Consider the following 13192-nt stretch of genomic DNA (forward strand, 5'->3'; position numbering starts at 1 on the left):
ACAGTGAGAAAGGGCAATGACAAAGCAGTGCATGAGGTGCAGTCATTACAAAGTGGGGCCAGCTCTCCTTTGAGGATTCAGGGAAGGCTTCACAGAGGGAGATACTTGAGTGTCTCTCGAAAGACAGTTGGAGTTGGAGTTCCCAGCAGAGGCAAGAGCTTGCACCAAAGTGAGGAGGTATGGCACAGTTCAGGGGTTGGTAGTATTGGTTGGGAGGTTTGAAGTGAGGCTGGGGGTTTCTGGAGATTGGGCAAATGGGCTCAGATCACAAAGGGTCTCCTTTTCCAGGCTAAGGAATTTGGACCATTATCTCTGATCAAAGAGACATTTTCAGGGATTTTAAACTGGAAAGCAACATGTCTGCACTGGATCCTTTTCATATGCTCTCCATTGTCTGCTCAGTCTGTACTTTCGAAGGCTGACCTCCATGGATGACATCAGTCCGTGTGTTAGTTTCCTAGGATCGCCAAAACGAAGTGTCCCTAGGATTGTTCACAGTTTTGGAGGCTCAAAGTCTGGAATCGAGGTGTCAGCAGGGTTGGTTTCCTCTGGAGTTTCTGAGGGAGAATCTGTTCATGCCTCTCCCCTGGCTGCCAGTGTTTGCTTGCTGGGTGATTCTTGTAGGTCCATCACTCTAACCTCTGCCTGTCTTCACATGCCATTTTCTACCATGTCTCTGTCTGTCTTCTCCTTTTATAAGGACACCTGTCATATGGGATCTGGCTTATCTTGCTCCAGCATGAGCTCATCTTAAATTGATTACTTTTGCAAAGATCCTGTTTCCAAATAAGGTATAGGTACCAGGGGTTAGAACTTGAATATATCTTTTTGAAGGGACATGATTCAATCTTCAATAGTCGGCAACCTTGCCCTTTTGAGTTTTGGTTGGGTTAGGCCATCGGGGAGCATGGACAGGGGATGAGAGGGAGGGAAGAAAATAAAGTTAGAGAATTTATTCCCAAGCTCTGTACTTTTGGGGTTACCACAGACTGCCTTCCTCTGTCATCTGAAGGTCATAACTCTTGAGAGGTGGCCCTCTTCACAAAGAAGTCTCTCTCTCTCTCTCATTCATAATTGTTTTCTCCTCTTGCCTCATTAGGCCTAGGAGTGGTAAAAATACCTCACTGTTACCAGTCTGGGAGTATTTTATTATCCCTATGATTTCCCTACACTCTGCTCAAACCTTTTGTAATCACCGCCATATTAAAATGTCCACAAATTACCTAATTTGAGTGTCATCTTATTCCTATCAAGATCTTGATGGAAACAGTGACAATATTTTTATTTTAGAACAGTTGCTTAGGTAGCAGAGTAGAATATGGATTGGAAAAGGAGGCAAGAAAGGAGGCACTGAGACCAAAGAGGAAGACAGTATAATAATTCAGATAAGAGATGACTGGACCTGAACTTGGATGATAGCAGTTAAGACGGAAAGGAGAGGAGGAATGCACAAAATATTTGGAGATAGAATTAATGTGGCTAGGGACAGCTTTTATAATGAATCAGATTCATCCTCACCAAATACTTATTAGATAAGGGGAAATTCTATCCTGTAGATTATCTGGCGCCGATTTAAAAAAAAAACGAAGATTTACAGATGAGTAGAAGAGAGGCAAGGAGGATAGGTGCCCCCCAAACTTTTAAATAATGTGACATGGAGGCAGGCTTGGTGGAATCGGGAATGATTCGAGTTCTTAAGGGTTTCAGCGTCCTGTCCCACTGGGTCAGGATGGCGTTTCTGGCTCCATCCCATTTTCCAGGGCCCATGAGGCGGTACTGGTAAGGAGTACAGGGTCCAAAGAAAACTTCCCAAGCTAGCCTGGGATCCTTGAGGAACAGAAGAGGGATACTGGGCTTTGCGCCTATGCATGCAGCAAGGTCATCCAGGTACAGAATGAACTCAAGTTTGTCTTCACTGGTGTCTTTCATCACACCCCTGAGAGGAAAAAAGATGGATCATTTTTCATTTTCAAGTTATAAGTCATCCCTCCTCCCACCATTTTGTTTCTTTTTATCGGAGTCAAACCATGTTTGGGAATGTTTTTCTATGTTGCAAAGAAAAAAAATGAGAGGAGTTTATCTACAAAGGGTATTTGTGAGGGTAATTAATTTTGTTAAAGGGAATGGTAAAAGGAGGCAGTTGGGAGAGGAGCTCCAGATAATGGTTTAGGTTCTTGAATTTGATATGAGGGTAAAAATCTGGTCAGTCCAAATACAACAGTTGAATGAATGAACATGATCAGAAAGCATCACATATATGGCCACCTAAATTATTTTTATTGATGTTAATTGTGGGCCACCTGTGGTGTACCAGCTCTGAACATGACACAGATATGAGTGTAATGTATATGAAAGCTTTATTCCTACCTATTTCTGCTGTTAATAAACTTTCGTAATGTCCCAATGTCATTCATTCACTCATTCATTCATTTATTCTTTCAATAAATAAATATTAAGTGTCCATCACGTGATGGGCATCATCCTAGGTGCTAGGGGTCCAGCAGTGAATAAAACAAAGGCCTTGTCGTCAAAGCACTTACATTCTAGTGAGGAAATTAACAGGCTATAGAAACCCCCAGACGGGGCACCTGGGTGACTCAGTCGGTTAAGCGTCCGCCTTTGGCTCAGGTCATGATCTCAGGGTCTTGGGATCGAGCTCTGAGTTGGGCTCCCTGCTTAGCAGGGAGTCTGCTTGTCCCTCTCCCTCTGCTCCTCCCCCCGCTTGTGCTCTCTCTCTCTCACTCACTCTCTCTCAAATAAATAAAATCTTAAAAAAATATTGAGAACCCCCCCCAGCCAAATAGATACATAATGAATCAGGTGGTAATAGGTATTATTAATAAATATAAAGGCAGCTGGGGGGGAAGATGCAATGAAGGGACTAGCTGCTGCCGTATTTATACAGTGTTGTGGGAGAAGCCTTCTCAATTATGAGGTGATATTTGACAGAGTGAGCCTGTAGCTATCTGGTGGGGAGAACATTCCAGGCAGAGGGAATATAAGTGCAAAAGGGCTGTGCTTGGCATGTTTGTGGACCAGGGAGGAGGCTGGAGTGACTGGAGCAGTATGAGCGAGGTGGGAGGACAGGGGGCAGTGAGGGTGCAGAGCTAGCTGGTTGCTCCGGAGGGCTGCAGAGTTGCAGGGAAGTTTCTGGGAGTGAAATGGGAAGCAATCAGAGCGTCTTGAACAGAAGAACAGTGTGGTGTTGCTCACTCCTGCTGTGGTGTCAAGATCTGACTGTAGAACAGAGTGGAAGCAGGGAGACCAGAGCAGGGGTGACAGCAAGTGTCCTGGTGAGAGATGACAGTGACCTGGTTGGGGGTGGCTGTGGGGATAGCTGGAAGGGTCTGGATTCTGGATTTATTCAAAGGTAGGCGCTGACAGTATTTGCTAACATGGGGTCTGAGAGAAAAAGAGGAGGGAAGGATCACTCTAGGGTTTTAGACGGACCAACTGGAATGAGTAGCGAGTGATGAAGAAGGGGAGAGAAGTCTCACAGCAGCCCATGGGCAAGATGGGTGGGGCAGTGATGGGGGTCAAGAGTTGGTATTTAGACATATTCAAATTGAGATACCCAAGTGGTATGGGAGCGATGACTATATGAAGGCATTTAAAGCCCCAGGCCTGGAAGAGGCTTCCTAGGAGTGAGTGTTAATGGAAGTGAGAAGAGGTCTGAGGGTTAAGGTCCGGGTTCACCAGTCTTTAGGCATGAGGAGGAGGAGGAACCAGTAAATGCAGGGAAAGAGCATCCTGAGAGGCAGGAGGACAAAGACACAGTGGAGTTCTGGGGGTCAAGGGAACCCATCATTGCCATCTGCTGGGGGCCAGGCTCTCTGCTCTGCTGAGGTGATGTGGTTGGTGCCCCCACTGATACATCTAAGGCCACAAATCCAGTTGGTGGAAGAGTTAAGATTAAAAACATATTCTTCTGACTCTAGTGCAGTGATATCCAACCTGCTGTAGCACTTCTCTAGGAATGGCTCTTATACTGAGGATGTGTGTGTGTGTGTGCGCGCGCGTGTGTGTGTGAGGAAATATATCGGTAGGTTCTGCTGGAACAAGCTGCATGTCATGCATGTCATACCTTTCTATGAGTTGTTCCTTTTTAGTAGCCTCAGCCATCAGTTTTTGGGATGGAGGTATCTTACAGAGTCCTGTGAGAAAAATTGGAAACACATTAATATCACACGTATTTTCCTTTGAGTTCTCCTCCTCCTCATTTCTGGCCCCCCACTGCTCTATCCTTAGGACATGTAACAGTCAAAGCTTAGCCTGGAATTAGAGGTCATCTCTGGAGGCAAAGTCCTCCTCCAAACCCACTTAACTAGGGTCATCTACTGCCAGAATTATGATGGACACCCATGGCCCAGCCCTCAGCCTGCATGGGCCCACTGGTCATCAGCACCTGCTCCAGCTCATTTATCTGCTCACATATCACATATATTCATATATAATATTATTTGTATTATATGGTTTGTATATGCCTGTTTGTATTTATATGTGTGTGTTAAAGCCATTCGTTGGTTAAATGGAAATACTAACATTTGACCTCATTTTTATAACGCTGCTTTGACATGTCTTCACTTTCGTCACACCAGGAGCCTCAAGTGTGGAAGCGCCTGATGGTCTCTCGGCGTCACAAAGCTCTGACTGCTTGAGTGGTGGTGAGGATGTGCTCTGTTTCAGCCTCTCACCTACACAGTCCCAGGGCGTGGGCTCTGCTCTTCTGGCTAGGAGCCAAGTGCTGACTCCAGAGGGTGGGGTTACTGGGTACTTGAGCTAGGTTTGACTTCACTCTGTAGTGTACTTGTCACCAGCATCACTTTATCCTGTAAAAAGTGGGCAAGACTTTACTTGGTGTTTCCCGGATCGTCCCTGGAGGCTCTCTGGAGAAGCATGTAATTACTCCTGGGGTGTGATCTAACCGAGTTTCATTTTGTCAGCTCTATCATTCTGATAGGCATTTTTGACCTCATTATAAAACACTTATAAAAACCCCACCACGTACTTAAGAATCTTTTGTGGTTTTAATATAATCAGATAATGCTGTGAAAGCACTTTAATTGGCCTTAAAGAAATAAAAATTTGTGATCGCTTAATGGAACTGTGTGGATTTGATGTCTATTACATTTGAACAGTGTGAAAGAAGTTGACACTCCTTAGTACTGCATTATATCCTATTTATAAATTATTGGTGATTGTTTTTATCCACTAAGGACACATATCTGCTAAAGGATAGCTGGTTGGTGAAATTGTGATTGTTGTTTATATTTAAAAAGTCATACAAGTGCAATTGTTTAAAATGCTCACTAATCTAAAACTTGCCCTGCTTTAACGAGGTATGATAATAACAGCTGTCAATTTATAGCCTTCACTGTGTGCCAAGAAGGGTAGTAAGTGCTTGGCAGACGTCCATCCTACAAAATCCTTGTGAAAGAGGTTTCATTATCCCCACTGTACAGATGAAATGGCTGAGATTCGGAGAGGTCCTCACAAAGATAATGAGTTTTAGAGTTAGGATCAGACCCCGGTAGCCCTGACCCCATCACTTGTGCTCTTACAGTGAAAACGGACAATTTGGTGTCCAGTGTCTAAAAAATTTTTTACAGGCATTTCTCAAAGGTTACCATCTCCCCAGAACTCAACTTTATCACACAGTGTGCATTATTCCAATAACTTTCTTTGGAAGTGGCACAAAATTCTACTTCTAGAAATAAATGATAAGATTTAGAAGCAAATAAACTAGACTAGACTAGAGTAGAAGAGAATAGAGGATCCTGAAGCTTCAATAATTTCAGTTAATCTGAGAAATGTGATTATATCTTGTCCAAATTTATTCCATCCACAGAATCAAAACCTTTTTCCCACTCTATCACGTTAGTGATATAAGCACATCCATGGTAATATTACCCATATATGAAGTTAAGTATCCATTAAACTCTTTTGATATTTTATGTTACTTTAGCTCATATCTGTTCCATTTGGGCTAAATCACAAAGCACTAATTTGAAGACTCAGTTGATCACGTAGGGCTTTAAATAGAGTCAAGTACCTTTGAATACTCTTGTGGCCCAGCGTGCTTGGAGCTCTGCGCTCGCTAAGATGGATCCTTTAAGGCTGACGAGGCCAATGATAGCTAGTGTTGTTCTCTCTAGGTTTGAAGGAAAGACCTGCTTGTACAGGAATATCTTCTTTGTACAAAGGCTTTTAAGAGGTTCTTCAAGAAAGGGAAAAGAAAATGTGTATCCTGTAGCGAAGATCACAATATCGATGTTTTCTTCCACTGTTCCATCTTCAAAGAGAGCAGAGGTTTCTGTAAATTCCTTCAAGCTGGTTTTCATGGTGACTGTCCCACAAAGGATACAGGTTGGCAGTTCGTCATTCACAATGAATTTTGATTTTTTCCTTTGACACAGAAGAGAAAATTATTCATTGTAGTTATATCTGTGAGATACTTGAGCAAACTATTTATTTGGTCAGTTTAAGGAAACTATCTGCCAAGCCAAGGGAGTGAATTGACCAATGTCGAGTTTAAAGTTTCCTATCCAACTTACTGTTGCAATAACACGTTTTGTGTTCCTACTTCCAGTAGAAGGCATGTGGACAATGTTTAAACCTATTCTTTCCTGCTTGGGGTTTAAAATTCTCTTGAAATTAATTTCTGGAGCAATGCTTTTCTTGAAGCGTCAGGATCGAGTATGCAACAATCCATTTAATAATCAGTTTTGGGGCTCACCTCACCCAGGCCTCAAAGGATTGACATTAGGCAAAGAGGAAGTTACCAAGAAACTTTTTCAATAAAAATAAAAATCTGAATCGATTTATGCTGATAAATATTTTCGTTGTGAACATCATTCTATCTAATCACAACAGACATAATGTCTTTGTAAAATTGACATATCTGGGCACCCGGGTGGCTCAGTTGGTTAAGTGACTGACTCTTGATTTTGGTTCAGGTCATGATCTCAGGGTCATATGGTCAACCCCACATGGGGCTCTGCGCTGGGTGTCGAGGCTACTGGGAATTCTCTCTCTCTCGGCCCCTTTCTCCCTTCCCCGGTCACACATGTGCACACATTCTCTCTTTCTCACTCTCTCTCTCTAAAAAAAAAAAAAAAAGACAAATTATCCATTGCCATTAATTTTCTTTATAAGTTGAGAGCTGTCTTACCAAAGAAAAATATTTGGGTCAAGCATAAAATAAAAGTCACATTTAATGACCTTATATTCATTTCAAAGGCTTTCTTTCTCTTGCCATGTGCAACTTTATACAGATATATATTGAAATATGTAATTCTAGGAATTCCTGTTGGAAATGTATCATCTAATCATTCAGCCAGAGATTTATTAAAAGTTATTTATTAAAAGTTAGCTGGCCATCTGTACTTATGATGCTGCAAATATTCCATTTATAGATGGCAGCATTCCAAGATTCCTCAAAGCCAATTTTAATTTCCTGATTTTCAAGCTCGAAATGTAAAGTTTTTATGCTACGTTTTCTTCTAGCTTAATGAATTACTTACTACTTTTGTTACCAGAGAATATTTCCATTTCAAGGACTGCTGTGGTACCTGATGGACATTGTCTTAATTAAGGAGCTAAGCTCAGAACAGAATAAACAAAGTAGCATGATAATTATTGAAGATTTTGAGTTCTGAATAAAGCAGAATGAAAAATAATTTTCCCATTAAATAAAAAAATTTAAGTACCCCTTTGTAATACTTAATCCATAATTCTCATGGTTAAATCTTTTATTCAATTCCCTCTCTTGAATCCAGTTTAGTACACACGAGGGCAGAACTTGTGCAATAAAATTAAGGTATCTTCTTGTAATCACCATAGTAAGTGGGTAGCCCCCAACTGAAGAGCGGTGGAGAACCCAGGCACCAGTTCTGGTACTGAGAAGTACCTAAAAAGTAAGGAAGGATAAATATATATACATCATTTTGTAGTATTTTTCCTTGGTGTATTTCAAATGTTGTTATAACATCTGTCCTTTTTAAAAAAGTTTTTAAAATTTTATTTCCAGTTAGTTAACATACAGTGTTATATTAGTTTCAGGTGTACAATATAGTGATTCAACAATTCCATACATCACCCGGTGCTCATCACCACAGGGGCACTCCTTAATCCCCATCAGCTATCTCACCCATCCCCTCAACCACCTCCCCTCTGGGAACCATCAGTTTGTTCTTTATAGTTAAGAGTCTGTTTCTTGATTTGTCTCTCTTTCTCTCTCTTATTTTTTTTTCCCTTTGCTTGTTTGTTTTGTTTCTTAAATTCTACATATGAGTGAAATCATTGGGTATTTGTCTTTTCCTGACCGACTCATTTTGCTTATGAGCATTATACTTTCTAGCTCCATCTATACTGTTGCAAATGGCAAGATTTCATTCATAACATCTGTTCTTAACTGGTAAATTTGTACATAGATCTATAAATGACTGTTTCTATTGTTGCCGTTGTTTTTGTAAATCACTTTTATCTGATCTATATATCTGTTAAGTATTTTTATCATATTCAATATAAAAAATTATAGGACTAGTAGATATGCACTATTCATCTGGCAGTTTTTTTTTTACATCTAAATAATATAGAATTTAAAGCGATGTTTTGAGAAAGCTATTTTAACTGAGTTAAATAAAAATCTATTCTTTCCAAATCGAATCATTGTCCTATAATTTATGTTAAAGTGGAACAGATTTCTAATTTGTGAATCTACGCTTGGACATTCTAAAATCATTACAGACACTTCGTGGGCAGAGTAAAGGTTGCTTTTATTTTAAAAACAAGCATGGTCAGAAAACAACTTCCCTTTTCTATGTTTCTACGGGGGTTTCGCCAGAATTGCAAAGGGAGAGCATAAAAGAAAGATAATTGGTCTGGGTGGAATCATTTGTCCATTTGGTCTTGTTTCTGAAACAGTGCCTCTGAAGGATGCCTAGTGGTCTGACATCCATACAATTTCCTAGACCCCTCTTGGAGATGGTTCAATCCGGTCACGTGTGGATTTGTTGCACTCATGCTGTGTCCACATGATTTAGCCGTTGGCCACTGTGTTTTATAATTGTCATACCTCTCTCTGGCCACCAGAAGTGATGGTGGGGTGAGGGTGTGGATTCACCCAGGTGTACCTGAGCTGCCGTTCGACTCAGCTCCACTGCCACGTCCCCTGCAGTGTTCCCAAGACCGATCACTAACACGCGCTTGCCTTGAAAGCCTTCTGGGCTCTTGTACTCCTGACTGTGCAGGATCTGGCCTTTAAATTTATGAATACCTGAGGGGAAGGAGGGATCAGAAAATCAGAAGTATCTGAAGCTGTAATTCCCTAGGAGGCAGGCATGGGGTCTGTAGGAAGAGGGAAGTTCCAGAAATATGTCAGCCTTTTGCTCCTGCTACTAATTGCAGGAAGTAGAAGCAGCATATCATCTCCCTCTCCACTGGATTCTGTGAGCCCAGATATAGATTTAGTACAACCTGCAGGAGATTGACAAGTACAGGAGAATTTGTATTCCACATAAGTGCTCCCTTTGAAAGCAATTACTTGGGGAAATCAAGCTCACTGCAGACAACAACAAACCTTTCATGCATGACCCTGAACATCGTTAAGCAAGAAATAGACTGCATTTTACCCAACAGATATAGCCTATGAGAATATGGTTTGTGTACATAACATATTTACAGATTGAATTTTAGTTCAATTACAATTTTCCACAAAAGAAATTTTGTGGCAAGTTCTTTTGTACATAAAGTAATTATTTTTGTGGTTTAAGCTTGCTACTTATACTTAATGTAATTTTACTTTATTATATGCTTAATGCTTTATTATACCATGCGCTCGTTTATACTCTTTTCTTACATTATTTATATATGTGTTACTGACCACCTTTCAAGTTCCTAACACTCTGTTAATAGAAGTATCACTATTATGGTATTTATGTATATGAGAAGGGTTCTCAAATATTTCTCCTCTTGATTTATTTTTGGTGACTATCTCCTTGGCATCTATAAAAGACATAAACCATGGATTCATATAAATGAAGCCTGGTAGTAACAGAAGAAGTAGAGGTGTTTCCAGTGGCGGCTGCAGCCACGGGAATTATGAGGTGGCAGAAGGAATAAAAGTGATGGGGGCAGTGACCGTCAGACCCACAGATGGGTGAGACGAAGCTCTGACAATGAATCTGAAAGGGAAGCTCTGCAGTTCAGAAGGTTTGACAGCTTCGCACCCCAATACTTCAAGTATTTCTGAAATTTTAAAATAAAAAGATGAAACTAGGGGTGCCTGGTTGGTGCTGTTGGTTAAGTGCCCAACTCTTGGTTTCAGTGCAGGTGGTGGTCTCAGTGTTGTGATCTCAGGGTCATGAGATCGAGCCCACAGCAGGCTCTGCACTCAGTGGGGAGTCTAAGACTCTCTCTCCCTGTCTCTCTGTTCCTTCCCCCACTCTCTCTCTCTAAAACAAATAGACATAGGGGTGCTTGGGTGGCTCAGTCAGTTAAGCGTCTGCCTTCAGCTCAGGTCATGATCCCAGAGTCCTGGGATTGAGTCCCGCATCGGGCTCCCTGCTCGGCGGGGAGCCTGCGTCTCCCTTTGCCTGGGGCTCCCCCTGCTTGTGCTCGCTCTCTCTCTCTGACAAATAAATAAATAAGTAAGTAAATAAATAAATAAAATCTTAAAAAAATAAAATAGAAATAAATCTAAAAAATAAAAAGATGAAACTGTCTCCCAGAATATATCATTCTCCTATCATATATTGATTGATTGATTGATTTACTTAATAACATTTATTGCACAGGTAATATGTGTAACACAATATTTTAATTGGATTCTTTGCCTCCTAAGGCCCCCCAAGCTGGAAACTGAATACAATGCTGGCCATATTCCAAGGGACGTGTTAAACCCATTGTGCAGGATTTGCAAAGAATGTGTATGCAGACCCGTTTTGGCAGGTGAGAATTCTACCACTGAACCACCCATGCTGCAGACCCGTTTTGGGATCCCTAGCACCTCACTCACTTTTGGGGATTGGAGTTGACGTGGCCAGGAGCTGGAAATTGGAGAATTTCAGGAATGAACTTAAAGTGCTGTGACGTTTTCTGTCCCCTGGACATGGGGGCACGTTTAAGGGGCTGCACGGAGACCACTGTGAGACCTTGACCCTTGGAGTCTCTGAAGCCTGGGGCCTGGTGTTTGACCCAAGCTTGACAGGCTGTGGCTACAGTTGCTTGCAAGGGGAGCTGACTGCCTTGGTAGCAAGTTTTTCCTCCCCCAGCTCAACATCAGTCTTACAACTACTTGTGAAAGATCCATGGTGATTAGTGAAAAGCAGAAAAGGCATCTTTTTTTTTTTTAGAATCTTTTGAAGATTTTATTTTTTAAAAATTTTATTTATTTGTCAAAGAGAGAGCACAAGCTGGGGGGGGGGGGGATGCATAGGGAGAAGTAGGCTCCCCGCTGAGCAGGACTCGATCCCAGGACCTCAAGATCATGACCTGAGTTGAAGGCAGACGCTTAACTGACTGAGTCACCCAGGTGCCCCAGCAGAAAAGGCATCTTAAAAAGAGTAAACCTTGGCCAGATGTCAGAGGGGTTTTGACAGCATTTGAAATCATCACCCAAACAGTTGTAGCTCTCTTGCATTCTGGTCTAAGTAAAGATTGACAGAAATTCTGATATTTATTCCCAAACTGTTCAGATTTTGGCCAGGGCTTTGTCTTCCAATGCCTTGTCATTTCCTTGAGGAAATTGTATGATGACTTGATGTTATTTTTTTGGATTGCTGTCATGTTTGAAATATTTACTTTACCACTGAAGGAGTACAGGACATGCTACCCAAAATGTGCCGCTTTGATATATTTATTATTTTCAAGTGAAGGATCTTGAAAAACAGCAAAGGCAGGGAGAGGCTTTCTCTGAACTCCCCTCATCTGCCTTGGAAAGGACTCCTATGGTCATAAATCTCTTCCCTGGCAGTTTCATCAACCAGGGAAGATAGGTTCTTATATCACAGAAGAGGACCGTAGAAGTCTATACCCAGACAAACGTCACAAATGATCGTATCTCCCATCCACTCTTCTAAGAGCCCATTCATCTTTCTAGAAACATTTGCTCTCCCCTGGATGGCCTACATCCCCTCCCCTTTCCCTATGAAGATGGTATATAAACACTCAAATCTCACAGCTTTTTTTTGGTATTCATTATTTTCCTATGGTGCCCCCACATTAGTATTAAAAATTAATAAATCTGTATACCTTTCTCCCTTCTAATCTGCCTATCAAACTGAGGAGGGTAGATGGAAAGTCTTTTCTCCCTTACAAAACAGAGCTGTGCATTTCAGCATACATATATGCAGATTGGGGGTCTTTTTTTTTTTTTTTTGACAATTCACCTGTAGTTTTTTTTTTTTTAAGATTTTATTTATTTGACAGAGAGATAGCGAGAGCAGGAACACAAGCAGGGGGAGTGGGAGAGGGAGAAGCAGGCTTCCCGTGGAGCCCGATGCGGGGCTCGATCCTAGGACCCTGGGATCATGACCTGAGCCGAAGGCAGAAGCTTAACCGACTGAGCCACCCAGGCGCCCCACCTTTTTTTTTTTTTTTTACAGAAAAAAGGCAACGTCAGCTAGGACACATGTATGTACATCCTCCTTTTTCTAAACCAGAGCAATAAGAAACTTTAACATTAATAACTTCTAAACTCAGGCAGATGGAACTTCAATTTAATGTTTCATCTGAATGGAGTGGGGGTCGTTTTAGAAAGAAAGAGATTATAATCTTTTCCCTCAGAATAAATTGAGGGCAGGGAATCCTTAATAGATCCAAAGGACATTTTGTATTGCAGTTCTAATAACACTTATAGAGTGATTACATGGATTTTTCTCACAATAACCCTTTGAAGTCTATACTATTTTTACACATCTTACATATGTGGAAACAGATTTGTAGGGATTATGTGATTTTTGTGACATCACACTTGTCAATGAATAGAGAGCTGGGAACTTACTTCAATTAATTAATTAACAATTAATTAATTAATTTATAAGTAGGTTCCACATGCAATGTGGGGTTTGAACTTGTGACCCTGAGATCAAGAGTTGCACAGTCCACTGACTGAGCCAGCCAGGTGCCCTGAGAGCTGGGAATCTATCTATCTATCTATCTATCTATCTATCTATCTATCTATCTATCTATC

At 41.3% G+C, this 13192-nt stretch overlaps 1 protein-coding gene across 2 annotated transcripts in view; it reads right to left on the reverse strand.

Annotated features, from left to right (window-relative positions):
• Positions 1-1297: 1297 nt before the first annotated feature.
• FMO4 (flavin containing dimethylaniline monoxygenase 4) overlaps positions 1298-13192 on the reverse strand; it is a 22642-nt gene continuing 10747 nt past the window's right edge. For both annotated transcript variants that reach the window (XM_021682638.1, XM_021682637.1), the window contains 5 exons: positions 9135-9277; positions 7710-7909; positions 6053-6405; positions 4085-4154; positions 1298-1936 (listed from right to left, as the gene is read on the reverse strand). In XM_021682638.1, coding sequence (XP_021538313.1) covers positions 1573-1936; positions 4085-4154; positions 6053-6405; positions 7710-7909; positions 9135-9277 — 1130 coding nt within the window. In that variant the 3' untranslated portion in view covers positions 1298-1572. The remainder of the gene's footprint in view (positions 1937-4084; positions 4155-6052; positions 6406-7709; positions 7910-9134; positions 9278-13192) is intronic.

Source organism: Neomonachus schauinslandi, chromosome 6, assembly GCF_002201575.2.
Source record: "Neomonachus schauinslandi chromosome 6, ASM220157v2, whole genome shotgun sequence".
Taxonomy (NCBI): domain Eukaryota; kingdom Metazoa; phylum Chordata; class Mammalia; order Carnivora; family Phocidae; genus Neomonachus; species Neomonachus schauinslandi.